This window comes from Trematomus bernacchii, unplaced genomic scaffold (genome assembly GCF_902827165.1).
Source record: "Trematomus bernacchii unplaced genomic scaffold, fTreBer1.1, whole genome shotgun sequence".
NCBI lineage: Eukaryota > Metazoa > Chordata > Actinopteri > Perciformes > Nototheniidae > Trematomus > Trematomus bernacchii.
The window spans coordinates 4812018-4830870 of NW_022987714.1; the positions used below are offsets into that span (position 1 = coordinate 4812018).

An 18853-nucleotide genomic window follows, 5' to 3' on the forward strand; every position below is an offset into this window, starting at 1 on the left:
GTGGCGAGGATGGGACGGCCGGAGCAGGAAAAAACCCAAAGGTCTTCCGTGATGACGAGCACACCAGTGGACACATCAATTTAGAATTAATTTTTTTTTTTATTTTTCCAAAGTGAGAACATTAAAACAGCAGACAGCGCCCGAAACCCAGATCTGCAGCCTCAGTTAAAAAAAACATCAAAGGTGCAATGTCTCATTTCATATTCAAACAAGCGAGCATTGTTTTACTTTTATGTTTTACGCTTTATTTTTAAATCTCTTTGTAAGATGTGAATATGTGTCTGCCATAAACCTTGCAATTGAAGGAAACAAACTTTTTTAAAGCAAGAGTGCTATCACATATACACGTGTATATTTCATTAATATAATGTGATAGGTCTGGAACATTAAACTACAATTTGAGCGTCTTTTGTCTTTTTATCAGAACAAAATGTCAATATAATACTTAAATAATAAAAGAATCCTCCGGGGCCTTGTAATGTGCTCGATAGTGAATCACCGTGAATGTGACGCATTTTGTTGCAGATTTTCTGGCATCATAATATTCTTCTTAAAGCCTATTGTTTTTTTTGTCTTAGTTGACTTTTTAACATTATTGTACTTCCTCGTATTTAATCGTGTATGTTGGTGCATCTAGAGATTTTTTTTTGCGATATTGTTTTATCTTTGATTTTTTATACCAACTGGGAATTGTCTTAACATCCATCTTAAATGTACCGTATACCTGCAATTTTACAGCGACAATATTATATTTGTAATAAAATAATAATCGTTCTTGTTGTAAATTCTCGTACTTTTAAAATATTCTTCTCTCCTCCTTGTCCTCTTTATGCGTCCTCTGTAGCCTCTCCCCCTCCCTCCCTCCTTCCTTCCTCCCTCCCTCCCTCTCTCTCGCGGAATCCTATTGATCCAAACGGGCTAATTAGCGGTGTCTGCGCAATTACGCACATGCGCACTGGGCGTAATCTCAGCCATTTTTTGAAGGAAACTAATTAGCAGGAATAAAGAGCCAAGTGTTTTTCCCCCCACAGTGATCAGAACTCATTCTACCTCTGGAGCTCGCACAAACCCCTCCGTCCCCCATCTTCTGTTTACTACAGCCTATATGTAGCTTTAATTACACTGTTGTTTGGTAACAACTTGGACCCCGCTGCTCTCTCTCCCTCTCCCCATTTTTCCTCCTGGCTCCGTACAAACGCAGAGGATCATTCATAAGGAATGAGTGGGCTCTCTATACGATTGTTTTCTGGACTACTACACACTGAGCGTACGGAGCTTTGTACCAGAGCCGCTGAAGAAATGTAAGTCTGCCATTTGTTTACGATATTATAAGGGACGGGAGGAAGCAACCCGGCGGTGGGGAGGAAGGGGTGTTTGCTTATAGCAGCCTGTAAATCGCACAAATATAGCTTTTGTTGATCTGCTAGTGCATTGAGTCACCTGTTACTGGGGACTGAACGCGATCACTCTTGGTTTCGCTGAATCGGAGTGTGGTACGGTGCGGTCCACTGTAAACAAAGGCTCAAGTAGTCTGCAGGCTGAGTGTTGGTCAGTGACTTGACAACACAGACAGGGGCAGGGAGTAAACTTCAAGTCGCTGCATGTCCGGTATTCTCTATTTGCATGGTACCCAAAATAATGAAAATGTACCTTTAGACTTGAGTATGGCTGTGTTCGGGGTCCTCACGCAGAACAGTTGCATTCAAAACAGCATTTGTCCATGTCCACCTACATTTGTCCAGGTCCTTTAAAGACAAACTAAATGAATTTTCTTAAAGTATAGCCACACAACTCTTCTCTTGGTGTCTTTCGATCTCACCTTCACACCCCTTTCTCTCTATTCTTAAAACACACACACACACACACACACACACACACACACACACACACACACACACACACACACACACACACACACACACACACACACACACCTATGGATATTCCCACTTTCCTTTAGCTGTTTGATCAACATGTTATGTTGCAGAATTGCTTCTATTCAGCCCCAACAACAAATATGTATTTGTTATTAATATTTTCATTATTTAATCTAATTTCAGGTGTTTCATGTGTACATGCATACTGTAATTGACATTACACAAATCAGTTTGCAGTGCACAACAGGATTTACCTACATTATCACACAGAGATGTACACACACACACACACACACACACACACACACATTGTTAAATGATGGTTTCCCGCACTTGGGATCAATAGAGAGCCAGGAATGTTTGTATAAATAGTTACATTGCCGATAGACCCAGGTTATTGATTGCAGTGTAAATGAAAATCTTTATCAGATTAGAGGCTGTTCTCAGCTGCTGGCAGTCAGGCTCAGCCCCTCAGCACTATCCGGCGGGACAGTGGACAGCTGCAGTGGGCAAGGGTCTGTGGCCTGTGACATAAACACAGTACATTAAAGCACTATCAGAGTGCCGATATGGCCATATATCTTTTAAGGTGCAGAGAGGGGAGAGGAGGTGGCTACAGGAGAGACGGAGAGAGGGTGTTTAAGCAGGGGGAGGAGGGGGTGGTTGGTAGAAGGAGAAGGTGAAAGGGTACATTAAGGTCTCTTCTTGATTAAAAAAAGGTCAGTAATGAGATTGTGGGACACACAGAGTGAGAGATGTATCCGTCTCATCTGGCATCCATCTGTCAGCGACAAACAGACAAGGAGAGGCCCGGTTTATTAATTTTAGGGAAGACTCCAGTGATGCATGATTGTGTTTATGATTACAATTCTTTGTCAAACCTCATTGATTAATTTCTTTAATTTTAAATGAATAACATGAATGTTTATGGTCATCTGTGTATGATAAAAACATCATTGCCCTTTGTTAGTTTTATTAAAACCAGACTACTTCAAAAGCAAGTAAGAAATGCATTCTTAAAATAGAGAATGATTCAACATTGCTATTCATTTTTCAACACACAATCCTTAACTATAAATGCACGATACATAAAACATTAGTCAATTACAAAAACCTATCACTGTGTGTTGATAGGAAATGGGATTTACAGGAGGTGTAACAATGTTAAACACACATGAGAGGAGAAATATAAACAATGTACTGCAACACCATTAAATATTACCTCATAAATTACCAGATTCTAATCAACATTGTCAACAAAAAAGAACATAAACTCATCCAATTATTTATTGTATTTGGAAACAAATGAGATTATCCAGGTGTTTATTGAATTGTGACCACCCCCTGTGTTTTCACTGCGTGTTAGAAAATGGATTCTACTAAACAGAGATGCCTTTCCTCTCATAATATTTCCGTCCCAATACAAAGCAAATTATGCAGAGACTGATACACTGGCTTTAAAAACGGTTCTTTTATCTGCTTTTATCTAAGTGTGGCAATTTAGTAGAAGCCCTTTAGCTCCGAAGCATTCGGTTCTTTATTTAATCCTATCCCCTGAGAAATATCATAGACCTCCTGCGTAGCCCTTACCCGCATTCCTCTACCTAGTTTAGCGCTCAGGCTATTGATTTTCCCATTAAGGGCTAACGCTAACCCCTGAGTAACCAGCCTCTGTATTGCGCACTGTGAAGGCAGTATTGAACAGATGCTATCCAGGGACTGTGATCAATGGCCTCAACTGTTATGCAATATTATTTACATGACTCATGTATTTAATTTTCTCCTCTTTTTTCCCCTTCACTTTTTTCTGTCTCTGTCTATCCTGCTCTCTCTTTCTCTGTATCTGAAACACAGGTGGGGTAGTAATGCCTGGCATCTGTAGCCTCTGGTATGGACAGCGGTGAGGGAGGGGATGGAGGGGGAGGAGAGGAGAGAGATGCTGACCTCAGTCCCCAGGCTTTATCTCTTCCTCTCCTGACCCAAGCGGTCATTCCAGAGCAGGGGTCATCTTCTCATACCTCAGCCATGGCCCCTGCCAAAGAGCCCCTGACCCTGCCTCAGCAGGAAGAGGAGGGCGCAGAGGGGTCCCAGGCTAGAGAAGAGACCCAGGGAGGAGAGCAGAAAGAAGGAGGCCGACTTTCACAGCAGAATGAAGCGTGTCAAAAGCAGGGGATGGAGGAAGATTCCGGGGAGGGACATTTGTCAGGGCAAAGAAAGGAAGAAGGGGAGGTGCGTGTAGGTGTAGAAGAGGCGTCAGTTACAGGGGGCCTTCCAGCAGTCCTTAGCAGCAGAGGGGAAGAGGAGGAGGAAGAGGAGGAGGCCATCTCAAACCAAAGCCAAACCAAATCCAAATGTTCTTTATTACCTCAACAGAGCCAGCACAGCTCTTCTTCCAGCACGGCAAAGGCCAGTGGCAACCACGACAGCAAAATAGCCGCTTCTCCAAAGCCCTCCCCCACTCCTTCCACCTCTCCAGAGCCCTCCCCTTTTCTTTCCACCTCTCCAAAGCACTTCACTTCTCCGTCCTCCTCTTCTGCCCTGCTGAGCGAGACAGAGGTAAAAGACATTAAGGGAGATCAGGGCTGGATTTCTGGGTTTCCTCAGAGCTTTAATTCCCAGCAGTCTACTATGGCTTTCCCACTGGCATGCACGGAGCCTGCCAGTCCACCTGCTGAGGATGAGGATAGGTCGGCAGGGGTTCCTCACTCTTCCATTTCCGATAGAGATGGTGCCAAAGCTCCAGAACCAAATGACAGCCAGCTAGACACAGACGTGGATGAAGAGAGAGACAAAGACGAAGAACAGAAAGACGCTGTCCTTAAAAACCTCAACCAAGACCTCTCTCCTAATTCACTGACCAGTCACATGACCATAATGCACTCGCGTAACTCCTGCAAGACGCTGAAATGCCCCAAGTGTAACTGGCACTATAAGTCTCAGCACACACTGCAAGTCCACATGAAAGAGAAACATCCAGAGACGGGAGGCCAGTGTGTGTGTGGCGCCTCCGGGGGAAAGTGTGTGTGTGGCGGTGCAACGCGAGGTGTGTGTGGATATTGCACTTCCGGGAAACCCCATCCTCGCTTGGCCCGTGGCGAAACCTACGCCTGTGGCTACAAGCCCTACCGCTGTGAGGTGTGTGACTATGCTACTTCATCGAAAGGCAACCTCAGCATACACATGCAGTCGGATAAACACCTTAATAACGTCCAGAGCGGTGGACTCTCCAACGGTCACATGCAGACTCCTCTCATTACCAACAACAGCAGCTCCTCCGACAGTCACACAGTGGATGAGCCAGCATACAAACCCCCACTCTCTACCCCCACACCTACACCCCAGCCCACTAAGCTCACACCACCTGCACACACTCACTCTCACGGTAAGCGGTGGCGGTGTGATGTGTGCGACTATGAGACCAGCATTGCCCGCAACCTGCGCATACACACCACCAGCGAGAAACACACACATAATATGCTACGGCTCCAGAGAGGTTACTATCTGTCTCACTGCAGGAGTCTAGCCCCGCAGCTGAAACACCTACAAAACCCAGGTGAGTAATGCATTGCCTGCTGTTATCCAATTAAAAAATATTAAATACATGAACATTCTCACAGAAGACCTCTCTGTTTCCTAGGTGCCGAGCTCTCCTTAAACATGCGACTGACCAGTCAACAAGTCGCAGATCAGCCAGTCGCCCTCGGGTCTACACTGACCCCTTCTCCCTCCCCCTCCCCCTCTCCCCCTCCAGCCTCATCTATGTCCCCCACTGAACCCCTCTCCCAGGGTGTGTTTCAATGCCTTGTCTGCTCCTGCTTTTCGTCCGACAGCTTAGAGTCTGTGGAGCAGCACCTGAACGCCCCTCGCTCCCTGCCCCAGTCTGAGTGGTGCTCCCTCGTTGCTGGAGGCTGCCACTGCAGGCTGTGCGGCTACACCACCCCGCTGAGGGCTAACTTCTCCTTGCACTGTCAGACTGACAGACACCGCACCCGGTACCAGCTGGCTGCTCACCTACAGGAGGGAGGGGACAGGGGTCAGGAGGGGGCTGCCCTTATTGCTAAGGGCAACCCAGTCCAGCTGAGGTGCAACCTGTGTGACTACGTGACCAGCAGTTTTGACAAGCTACGAGGACATTCCCTCAATTCACACCATGAGGCCAGTGTCCGGGTTTACCGAGTCAGTACACGCTCATTAAAAACTCAAGCATTTGAAACAAACTCCAATCATTTATAAAATGTTCAATAATAATCTTTTTTTTCTCCTGTCTACTTCATTACGTTTAGTTCCTGAGGCAGTATGATGGAGAGGTTGATGGAGGTTCGTGGCTGTTCCATTGTCTTTTATGTAACCACTCCTCCTCTTCTAAACTCCAAGTACTGAAACACAGTCAAACCCCAATCCATCAGCAGAGGGAAGGGCTACTACAGCTGCAGCCATTAGGCGGGGAGGAGCTGGCAGCCATTTTTACCATCAGGAAAAGACCTGATGGTGTCACAGGTGAGAATATGAACCGTTTGGCTGTATTAGATTTCATGTTGCACGTGCTGTTGCTGTTGCTGACATCAGTGAGCAGACAGGGGATTAAGATGAAAAGAGGGAGAACATGTAATGGCTGTTGCTGAGATATTGATCAAGTAAATTGATTTGTCGATACACATCCTTGTTATATCCCCAATAACCCCTGACAACAGCTAACTAGCACCTGCTAATCAATGGACCAATACAAATCCCCTGGATAAGAATGGGGGAGGTGGGGGCTGGTCACCAGTCTGTGGTCTGTTAAAGAGACACTGAATTGACATTGTCTGGAGCAACTGAACTGCTGGCACAAACTCTAAAATTAGTAGTTCAACACTTAAGCTTTGAATTAAATATATTCTGTGATTTGTCTATGTGCAAATTAAGACTTATCGAGGTGAACTGATGTGTTGTAAGTCCATATTACCTCTACTCCACCTCAGAGGAGAATCTAATGGAGAATCAATACTTGATCAATAGCGTATGGAGGAAAGTAAGACGGATGAAGTGTGGTCCAAACACATCGGCCTTTTTGAAGGATTCTATCTAAAGGATAATACAAACAATGGGCATGATCATTTGTGAATATATTGTTTGAGGCACAATGTTTTTGTAGCATAATTATTTGTCATTTACCCTCCCAGGAGAGCTCAGTGACGATTTGGACATTTCCAGTGAGATCACCACTGGTCCTTTGGACACAACCAAAGACAGTTATACCTTGGAGGCGATGCAGATTTCTGAGGAGACAGGTGAGGCCGCTTATACATGTATTACAATTCAACACAATATACAACATATCAAATGATAGCATGATTTCAAATGATAGCATGATGCTTGTATGTTACATACATTGTAAATATCAATCTGTTAACGTGGTCATGTTACATTTTAATTGAAGTAGAAACCAGGGAGGAGGAAAGAGAGAAGCGGGAGTCACTGCTCTCAGTCAAGCGTCCAGCCTCTGGATGCGAGGAAATGGAAAACTCAATATTAACCAAACGCCCAAGAATACACCAGCAAAATCCGAACCAGCAGGTGAGCAGCTGACACACATTTTAATAATTTAAGCATGTCTACGTTTTTCATGTCCACAAATGTAACAACCAAAAAAAACATGCTGTTTTTGTGTAATTCCAAGAACCCATGCAGTCTTTTAGTTGTCCAGTTCAACGCTATTTAAACCATTTTTCTCACTTCTCTTTCCTCTCGTCTCTCAACTCTTTTAGACTGTCCAGTGCCCTTTGTGCCAGGTGAAAATCCCCCACACTCACATCCGACAGCATCTCTCACATGTGCACAGTGTGGCGCAGGACTGTGTAGACAAGCTCATCAGCGCAGTAAGTGTATGCAAGTGTGTATTTGTTGTATTTGCGTTTGTCAGGAAGCAAAAGAAAACGAGAAGGCAAAGCGTTGGGGGATGGGGGAGAGTGAAATGTAGGGAGACAATTCCATTAAGAAGGCACCAGAGAGAAAGGCAGCGCTTTTTTTAATGCATGTTTAAGTAGCTCCCCGCTATCATCTTTGATGCAGCCGTGCATTTTGTGTGTATGTGTATGTGCGACTTTTAAAGTGGAAGAGAGAGGGTCTGACTGAGTGAGTGAGGGAAAAGCCAGTCTTTCTATAATGCATGTTTAAGTAGCCCTCTATTACCAGAAGTGCAGTCAAGCTAAAAAGGGGCCCCCATGCTTTTTACTGTGTCTCTCCAACTAACAAAGACTGGTCATCTATCCACATCACCATCCTCCATCTCCCTGGCCCGTATGCTAAGTGGCCTTTGTCTCTTGCGCTCTTCGCCTCCACTTGACTGACTGCTTTTCACCCTTTCTCCCCTCTGCTGTCCCTCCCTCCCCCCTCCAGCTACTCCTATCATTCCTATTCAGCAATCTCTGTCCCTGCCCCTCCCTTTCTGTCTCTCCCAAGCTCTCTCTCAATTTCTTATGCGTTACCCCTCCCTTGCTCACTCTCTCTCTGAAGCAGTTTTTTTTGTTCATTGCCCCATACTTTCTCCCTCCCCTCTCCGTGCTCTCTCTCTTTTTCATATTCTACCCCCCCCCCACCATCGTCCTCCCTCCTTCCCCTCCTGCCCCTCCCTCACTCTCTCTGATAGTAATTGAGGTTCATTAATTCAGACTGAGGTGATGATGGCCATTATGTACCTTGCTTTCCAATTACGCTCTCTAGATTAAGCCTGACCTTCAGTTTTCTCTGCAGTGTGTGTGTGTGTGTGTGTGTGTGTGTGTGTGGTTGTTCTTCTCTTTCTATCATATGAAGCTGTTAAGCAGAGAAAACTCTTGTCATGTAAATCTCATCTTTTGCTGTCCATCCTTTCCTAAGGGTAGCTAGCTGTTCGCATAGATATAGTATTTTCTCTCAGTGCTCGAAGCTGTGGAGATGGAGGTTTTCTATATGAAGAATGATTTTAAATAAATTCATTATTCAGCTCAGTAAAGTTTTATTAAACCCTTGGGGCATGTTGGAGGGTTTCATAGGAGCTGAAGGGCAGACCCACATATCTCAGCCATATACACTTATTACCAAATTGATGGGCCTTTCTGTCGCTACTGCTGTGCAGGCAGGTGCAAGATGTAACAATACACTTACAGATTCACACTTTAATGTTTTATGATATTAGGACAGGGTGTGGAGGCACTCATGTTTATACATCTTGATATTTGCTTGCTATTATGCTCTACAATTAAATGTTTTATTCATAATGTTGGATTAAGAAAATATGCTAATACCCAATTTTTCTTTCAGTCTGAAAGTAAAAATAACACTTAGTGTTACTAGAAATAACCCCCCCCCCAAAAAGATAAAATCAAAATTGACAGGCTTTTTTTTTCTTGCAGGTCACAAAGTCTACGGAACAACCACAGGCTCAGGTGCAGATGGAACCAGAGAAAGATGATAGTCAGAAAATTAAAAACACCAAGAATAACAATGCAAATTGTTCCCAAACTGCTGATTCCTTTATCTCAGATGATTTACAGAAAAACAAAGGTTGGTATAAATTGCATTATAAATCTGACCATAAGTTAGATATTACTTAAGGAGATGTGAATTCCTAATTATTTCATGTTCATTTGTGGGAAACATGTTTTCTTGGCATTCTTTTAAATTTGATTTGTACTATTACCATTTACCATTTTATATGCATTTTTCAGGCATTTCAGTGGAAAACACTGAGGGAGATGTAGCCGCACCCAAAGATGTCACAGCTCTACTCACCCCACCCTTAGAAGATAACACCACTCACCCTTCCAATAGCAGACTGACTTCTCAGTCCCCAATTCAGACCCCCCCCCTCCTCCCCGCCCACGTCCCCGCCTGGTGACACCCCTCCTCTTTCTGATCGCCATGGTTACCGGTTCCGTTGCAGCAGGTGCAGCCTGGCGTTCCCCACTCAGGAGAAGCTCCAGCTGCACTGGCAGTACCATGCCATGAGGGCGGCGACAGAGTGCCCCCTCTGTTCTAGACAATGCCGAAGTCAGGAGGCCCTGCAGAGACACATGCAGAACACACACTCACAGCTTGGGTCACAAGGGCCGAATACACTCTTACCAACTCACACTGCTCAATACATGGAGCACAATAAGAGTTCAGTCCTACAACATTTAAGTTTATCCCCTCAAGTGGGTGAAGAAGCAGGAGAGGCTGAGGATGAAGAGATAGAGGAAGAGGCACTAGGCATGGAAGTAAAGGAGGAACAAAAAGAAGAAGTACAATTGAAAGAGAAGGCAATAATTGGTGAAGTTGATGGAGATGAGGAGGATGTAACTGAGCCAGAGAAAGGGCCACACGAGGAGATCATTTCAGAACCTAATTCCAGCTCTCTTTTCAAAAGGAGCTCTAACCCCACAATGGACCGCTATCTGGATCCAACCAGGCCCTATAAATGCACAATATGCTCTGAATCTTTTACCCAGAAAACCATTCTTTTGGTCCACTATAACTCTGTGTCCCATCTCCACCGAGCCAGACGAGCCCTGCAGGACTCTGGCACAGGTGTTGCTGCCCCTGAGGCGCCCCGTGGCCCAGATCCTAGGCCCTACCGCTGCAGACTGTGTGGAGTTGGCTATAGCCAGAGCTCTACACTGGACATACATCTTCGCTCTGTCCTTCATCAAACTAGGGCTCGTGCTGCCAAGAACTCAGCTCCACAGACCCCAGCATCTACTGTAGCTTCTTCAGTGTCACTGTCTACTACTGTAACCCAAGCTGCTACCACCAGAGAAGAAACATCCAAGCCTTTTACCAAACGGGCAGACGTTGTGGGCTCTTCAACCTCCTTACTATTAGGCCCTGGCTTAGCAGCCGATGCCAATCAAACCCGTTCAAAAACACCTGACAGCCGGCAGGCTAAAAAGAGAGTGGCTGAACTTATAGCATCAAGAAACCAGCTAATGCTAATACAACAGCAACAGTTAGCCCAGGCTCAGGCACAGGCTCAAGTTCAGTTACAACAACACACAGCTCTGCTCCAGTCTCAACTGATGCAGCAACTTCCATTTGGGACAGAGAATCTTCTTAAACAACACTTTTCTCTGGCACCAGACAGCTTGCTCTCTCTGCAGCAGCAACTTCTTTTGCCCTTTTACTTATCTGGAGACATGCATCTTAATGCAGAGTTAAATGCTAAAAGCCTAGAACTTAGTCAGCTAGTATGTGCCAACTCCATCCCAAAAGAACAGATAAAGGCAGAAATAAAAAGGGAGTTCCAACATCAAATAGAAGAGAAACCAACCCAGACACAAAGTTCAAACGCAGTTGTAAGCCAATTTATGGATCATGTGCAGTGTGAAGCCAACGTTAAAACTGGCTTCAGTGGATCAGCCAACAACCATTCAGGAAGAGAACAGAGCAATTTTAGTTTTGAGGGAGAAAAAGAAGAAAGGCCTGGTCCTACTGTCAAAAATGAAAGTCAGAAGGATGAAACCGATTCTTCTTCATTTAATGATCATGGATTACAGTGTCCTCCTCCCAGAGTCCCCTACGCTGCTGTGAATGGGGAGCCTCTTCGAGCCCTGCTGCAGAGTTATGGACATGAGTTGGCCCTGCAATATATACAAAGCAGACACAGACACCAGCCGCAGATATCAACTCATATGATCCCAGAACAGGACTGCTTTGATATCAACAAGATGGAGGCATATTCAGAAGAACAAAGAGTTAAGTTAGGTGGACTACAGAATGAAAAGATTGAAAGCTCTAACAAGAGTCACAAAGAAGCAGAGGGCAATAAAGAGACAGAAAGTTTGCCACAAGAGAAAAAGGTGAAATATGAAGAAGCCCCCAAAAAAGAGAAAGCATGTTGTGGAAAAGGGGAAAAGTGTACAGACTGTGGCAAGTTTTTTTCAGATGCCTTGATTTTAAAAAGCCACAGGGAGTACATTCATAGGATGCTGATTCCAACACCTGCACTGGAGAGGTTTTCTAGAGAATACAGGCTTCAGTATGACCAGATGTACCCTCTTACGCAGCCTACATTTGGGGAGAATTCAACTACTTTAGCTGCAGCCCCAGTAACATCCTCAGAACCAGAACCAGATCCCGCAGCAGAACCAGTTATGCCCCGAGTTAAAAGCATGTCACCCTCCCCTGTACCTTCATTTTCAGATCCCATAACCAAAACATTTCCTCAAGCTACAGACCTAACACCTAAAGGCCCAACGCCTTCCCCTCCTCTCTTTCCTTCTCAACCTCAACAATTTCCAAAACAAGATGCATCCATAACATCTGCGACAGCTACTTCTGAAACCACATCCACAGCAAATTCAATGCCTCTTACCTTATCTACAATGCAAATGCTTCCTCTTTCCTTGCCTCAGCTTCCAATGCTTTCCCTACCCCACATTCCTTTTCCCATGGATCTCCTGCCTTCAGTTATGATGCAGTCTGCAGGTTTCCAGTCCCAGCAGTGGTTAGACTCAAGTGTGAACCCTGAGTTTGCGAAACTCTTCCAATCTCAGCTCAACCAAGCACTGCTAGGGCAGCAGCAACAGCTCAGCCCTTCTTTGCAAGGTCAGCTAACACAACTCAACTCTGCACTGCTGGGTCAACCATCTCAACCAAGCCCCCTCCAAACAGGACAGCAACCCCAAGTCAGCCCATCAACACTCGAACAACAGGGTAAGCGAACACGCACCCGTATCTCTGAGGATCAACTGATTGTTCTGAGGAAACACTTTGATATTAACACCCTCCCTAGTGATGAAGAGATCAACACAATGTCTGCTCTGTCAGGATTGGCGCATAAAGTCATAAAACATTGGTTTCGCAACACCTTATTTAAAGAGCGCCAGCGAGACAAGGATTCCCCGTACAATTTTAACAACCCACCAACCACAGCACTGGAGGAGACGAGAGAAGTAGCACAAGACAAGGCTCTGCCACTTTCCCCATGTTCACTGTCCCCAGCCCTTCCAACCAATAACCCCCAAGAGCCCCAGACAACAGACCAAGAGAGAGTAGAGTTTCATAGGGGCCGACGCTCTTCAAGAACCCGCTTTACGGAGCAACAGCTGGAGACCCTGCAGGGGGTGTTTGAGGCAACCCCCTACCCCAGAGAGGAAGAATATGACAGGTTATCTACTTTGTTGTCCCTCCCTAACAGAATCATTGTTGTATGGTTCCAAAATGCAAGGCAGAGAGCCCGCAAACATCAAGACAGGGGGACAGAAGACCGTTTAGAGGGGAACAACCAGCTTGACAACCTTCACAGACAGAGAAATGGCAGCTCCAAGAATGATGATGATGAAAACAGCTGTGAAGGACAAAGTGAATCTCACAATGAAAATTCCATGGATCTGACCTATGAGTATTATACCAACCCTGACTCACCTGCCCTTGATTCATCCTCTCACTGCACAGAAAGTGACAATTTAACAGCCAAAGGTGAACCAATGCCTGTTAATAGGAAACAAGAAGATAAAACAATATATTTCCAGGCTAGCAAGAGCTCACCTCTTTTGCAAACTCAAAATGGAATTTCAGATGCAGATATCCAACGTAAAGAAACGGTCCAAATGATGAAAACAGGGTCCTCTCCACAACCTGAGCTCAAACTGCAACCAGCAACTATTTCAGAAGCCCCCCAGCCTTGCTCTTCCTCCTCTTTACACAAAATGGTTTCCTCCATTGAATCCACAGCTCGTTCCAGCCAGATGCAGACACACAGCCCTTCTTCTGATCAAGCTGTTGAAAAGCCAGCTGATACACCACCTAGTTTTCCTGCTTCTCCAGAATCTGAAACAAGCCTCATTAGGCTGCCTGATGCCTCCTCTGCTCCATCCACTGAAACTCAGCTAAACAACCAGATCCAACCACAACCCCAGGCTCAGTTCCAGTGCAGTCTCTGCCCAGTGACCTTGCCCTCCATCCAACTGTGGCAGGAGCATCAGACCAGGCACCTCCTGGCAGCTCAGTCCCAGGTCCAATTTCTCCACTCTGGATTTTCAGAACGAACCATGCCTTACATGATGCTACACCCTAACTCTACCCTGATGGCCAGCCAAATGCTTTCTGGTGCTATGTCCCAGATGCATCCTAATCCCACACATCCCATGATTTCCCACCTAAACAGCTTACAAATTCAAAACACACTCTCTGATCACTCCAGTAACCCCCTTACCAGCCTTTCTCAGAGTTCCCTGTCACCCATGAAACAAAGTTCAAAGCTTTTGTCAGAGACTAGTTTTGAAAGCCAAAGGAGTAGTAGAGAGATTGAGGAGGATCACCGAAGGGATAAGCGCCAGAGGACCACCATCACCCCTGAACAGCTTGAAGTGTTGTATCAGCGCTACAGCATGGACTCAAACCCAACAAGAGGAGTCCTGGAAGGCATTGCACGAGAAGTAGGCCTTGCAAGACGTGTGGTACAGGTATTTTATGGATTTTCTTTTGTTTAAACATGTGCGAATTCTTAGGGAAATGCAAGGCATAAACAATTACTTAATGCTTTAGTCTATATTGAATTTTAAAACATGCTTAACGCTTCTTTACAGGTGTGGTTTCAGAATACGCGAGCCAGAGAAAGAAAAGGACAGTTCCGATCAATGGGGCCAGGATCCAGCTTCAGCTTGGGCTTGAACCACTTGCGCTGTCCATTCTGCAGGGCTCTGTTCAAGGTAAAGAGTGCTCTGGATGCCCATATGAGGTCACGCCACTGGGCCGAGGCTGAAAGAGCCGGATACAACTTATCAATGAGCAATGGATCCAATGGGCAGACTGGGATGGCCTTGTCATCTATCATGGATAGACCAGGTCCATCTATTAGGTCCGACCTCATCCCAAACCAGGGCTATGGCATCATGAACAAAGAGTTGTCTATGAAGCTTCCGATGACTTCTTTGTCTTCAACCACTGATCTGAACAACCCTGAGGAGGATGATGAATATGAGGAAGATGACGATGAGTACCCATGTGATGAAGGTTCCAGTACGGCTGATCAAGGGTCTCCTAGTCCGGAGGGATCTGGGGGTCCCAGCTCAGATTGGGGTGAAATGCAAAGTCTGCAACAGCACCAACACCAGCAGCAGCGACAGAGGACACAGATGAGCCACTTCCAAGTACTCCAGCTCCGAGACTTCTATAGGAGCCACCGAACCCCCAACCGACATGAGTGTGAAAGGCTGGGCCAGGAGTTGGGACTGCCTCACAGAGTGGTGCAGGTAAATGATTCAAATAATTATTAATGGTAAAATGCAGTTTGATCTGCATTTATTAAAGATTTTAAATGATAATTTAATAACAATTAATTTAATGGGAAACAGCTAATTTATTTATACATATCTTTTCTGCAGGTGTGGTTCCAGAACGCCAGAGCTAAGGAGAAGAGGGCCAGAAGTCTGAGCTCTGACTCTGCAGAGAGGGAGCAGGCCGAGCTGTCCGCAGGCGTGGGGGAGAGAGACAGAGCTTAGAGAGGCTGACGACGGCCCCTTTGCTTCGATCTACTACATCCTCCTCAAAACCCCTTCTGCAACTGCTGTCAACCTCTAAACATACCCTGTCCACGTTGCTGCCAAACCTGTATCCTAAACACCCCAAAGATGCCGAGCCACAGTGGCCCAAAGAGAAACTCTCAACTGAAAGCAGGAGAGAGCCCAAACCAAGTCTTCTGTACCACAGCTTTCCCCTTTTCATATTGTTCCTAAACTCTTTCCTGGTCCGTCCTTTCTTGTTGAAAAGAACTCCTCTCCCTATTCCGTCAAACACCTTACTACAACCAAACAACCACCTTGATAAAAACCAACCAGATGCCACAGAGGCCAAAGAGCATTCTCCAAGTATGTGACCTCACTGCCCAGCTAGACCTGCAGTCTACCTCTCAGTCTGCATGACAGACTCACAGTGGGCCCTCCACCAGACAGTGCTAGATGACTAGCTGTGTAGCATGTAGTGCCAGTCTGTAAGAGGCTGGATAAGAAATTGTCAAAGAGATTTTAGTGTAAATAGAGCGCTCCAAAAGATAAACTTGAAGGAAAACAAAGCAGTTAACGGTGGAAGATGATGAAGATGATAAAAAAAAAACAACGGAAAAATATCCTTGAAGTAGACGGAGGTATTCACAAAGAGCTTTTGTAAAGACTGACTCAGATTCCAAAGCTCGTAACCAAAATTTTACATGTCTGTGGATTTAGTTTCAACACGTTTGTTTTCAATAGCAAACTGCAGAGCTGACGTCTGTACGGTGAATGGGTGAGATCTCCAGCTGGCAAAAGTGAGCCGATAACCAATAGACTGATACGGTGCCAAAATGCAGCTTCACCCACCACAAGCCAATGATAAGTCTTCTGTTGTACATGTATACCTTGTATGTTCCTTTAGTGGATAACAGCCCAAATAGCACAGAACATAATGGCCAGTTTGTCCTGAACGGGGCAAACTATTTTTTATAGCACTCAACCATTATACTGTATATGAAAACTTTAACCAAACTCAAATTTACATTGTGTGTGTTTAGTAATAGTTTCTTAATATAAATCTTATTGATTGAGATAAACTGTCTTGCATCGATATAATAGTGTCATGATTATGAAAAGATTATGACAGCTTTGATATGTTCAGGCAAGGTGACTTACTGCCTTTCCGTCCTATTTGAATATACCAATGGCTGACCAATGTTGTGTGATTAATGTAAAGCTTTCTATGCTCAGGTCAACAGCTCAACATGGTTCTCCTTCAACTATGATCTTAATACTGTACTTTTCTGTTTTTGAAACAGGAAAGGCATGGTTTAACCTTGGACTAAGTATTAAAAAAATATCTACAAAAACATCTGTATTTCAAAGATCTGAGCTTTTCACCTCTGAGTAATAGATTGTTACAAAAACCTTATTGAAACTAAAGTGTTTAATGGTGTGAGGGGTAAATGTACAGTATTTAGCTTTTGTATGGTTGACTCAAGACTTCATTGGATGATTGAGACATAGCTCCCCTTTCCACTTACAGATAGGGAGCTAATGCGCAAAGCTGAGAAAACTTTGGATGTTATTGATGTTATTTTTGTACACTTAATTTATTTCCCCTCTTTCTCCCTCCCTACTTTCCTATTTTGCTCTCTACCTTTATTCCTGTGTTCATTTGCAACCAGTCCTTATTCTAACTGTAATAATGATAATATAACAATAATAGCTAAACAATAATTAATGCTTTAAGACAAAAATCCAAAGACGTGATAATACTTTAACCATATGACCTACAAAAATAAGCGCTACTGTTTACTTGACGATGTATTGCTGTTTTTAAAGATGGAAGGAGTCCCTATATCTAAGCTACTGTTTTCTGCCTCTCATAAGCACACTGGAGACTGTAACCAAAACCCCAAACTAGAGCCATGGCAGTCTGTAATATAGCGGTTAAAGAGTTTGACTTCTCTTGAGAAATGTTGCAGTTTATTTTTCTTTCTTTTTTTACCATAGTGTTGAACTTCAGCCCTTAAGGATGTCCAGTTTGCTGCTAATGTACTGTAGTTTCTAATGATACTGTAGAAAGATGCATGCTCTGATCGCTTTACCACTAGGCTTTAATGACTACAAACTGTAATGATACCTGTGATGCTGTTGATAAACTGCTCCTCTGTTATTCTGTTTTAAAACAAAGAGATATGTGGGGCTCAATTCCATCAGGTTTGTGTTTTCAGTATCATATTAATTACTCCTACTCAAAGGATAAAAATGGCTTTCCTAATACCAGAAATATTTTTTCAAGCTTCCAGTTTTAAAGAAACCTGCTTAGGGCATTAGCTTCTCAATACTTATGGAGATACTGTAAGCTATTTGAAGGAGTTCAGCCCCAGACCTTCCACTGGTAAGGTGTCAGTCTTTCTGTGTTGTAATGTCTCTAGTCCACTTGTCCAGCTAAAACAGCTTTGCTGAACTTAGACTGACATCGCAGCCAACTTTCCAAAGGATGTACACTTACTAACTCTGTCATGTTTTGTTCTTAAACTAACCAATGTTTACGACAATACCAATGAGCTTTCTTCTGTACAGAAATGTGCATTCCAAATACCACAAAGGCAGTTTTTTGTATACTGATTATTTCAATTTAATTTCTGTCGTATTCTCTTGATCTTAGTGACTGTAAGATGTACATATTGGGGTCCTCTATGGTGAAGGGACTCTGTTAACCTTACTGTAGGTAAAACTATTATTTTCGTTTTTTTTCTGGATATGTTGTTGCCATAGTGATGACCAAAAAGATACCTGTGATGTGCACCTGTCCTTATGTCCTGCTCCAGTGGTTTAGTGTGTCTCTATACTCTCCTTTCCCAAGTTCTCCCCTACTGGTGTGTGTTTCTCTTCCTTTCCCTTCCCATACTCCACTGAGCTAAATAAAGTCTGCTTTGGTGCATGCTCTTGTCTCATCCCTGTGTTTTAACCGAGAGAAGCCATTTTGTGAACGTTGTGGTATGCAAGGACGTTATAAGTGTATCGTACTCCAGGTTGTATATTCCACGTCGGTGTGTCTGGCTGGAAGGCTTTTGATGTGCAAACCGTGTGTGTGTATAACACAGCAGTGTGTGGAAGGCGTTTGGTGAATGGAGCCATGACCTCTGGGGTCACTTCATTAATTACATCTGTGACATTCAGCCAGATGAGTTTCCTTTGTGACTAAATGATATGATGAATATTAACGACCTCAGATGAATTACACTGCTGCTTCTGCTGCTGATGATAATGTGTTTTACGACTCTAGGAGAAAGGGGTGTAAAATTGCACACTACAGCACATTTAGGACAAGCAGATTTTCACATGCAACATTCCAGAGAGCACAAGGTAGAGTAGTAGAGCAGGTTTTATTATTTGGTTATTTTTGGGTAAAACTTTCCAGTGGTTGATGTGACAACTTGCCAGAGAGGAAAAACTACAATCAAGAATGGCTTTTTAATTCTCAGAGTCTGGAAACAAACAAACAAACTGGTATCTGGTCGTTTCCTCTACCCTCAAGCAGTA

General features: G+C 44.3%; 1 protein-coding gene across 1 annotated transcript; it reads left to right on the top strand.

Moving 5' to 3' along the window:
• Positions 1 to 1059: 1059 nt before the first annotated feature.
• Positions 1060 to 16623, top strand: LOC117491877 (zinc finger homeobox protein 3-like). Its single transcript, XM_034141990.1, is given in 12 exon segments — positions 1060 to 1301; positions 3732 to 5430; positions 5515 to 6053; positions 6161 to 6374; positions 7040 to 7147; positions 7297 to 7433; positions 7625 to 7735; positions 9248 to 9398; positions 9563 to 9727; positions 9729 to 14278; positions 14402 to 15067; positions 15200 to 16623. Coding segments are annotated over 11 exon segments (8421 nt in total). The 5' UTR covers positions 1060 to 1301; positions 3732 to 3767; the 3' UTR covers positions 15317 to 16623.
• Positions 16624 to 18853: the final 2230 nt, after the last annotated feature.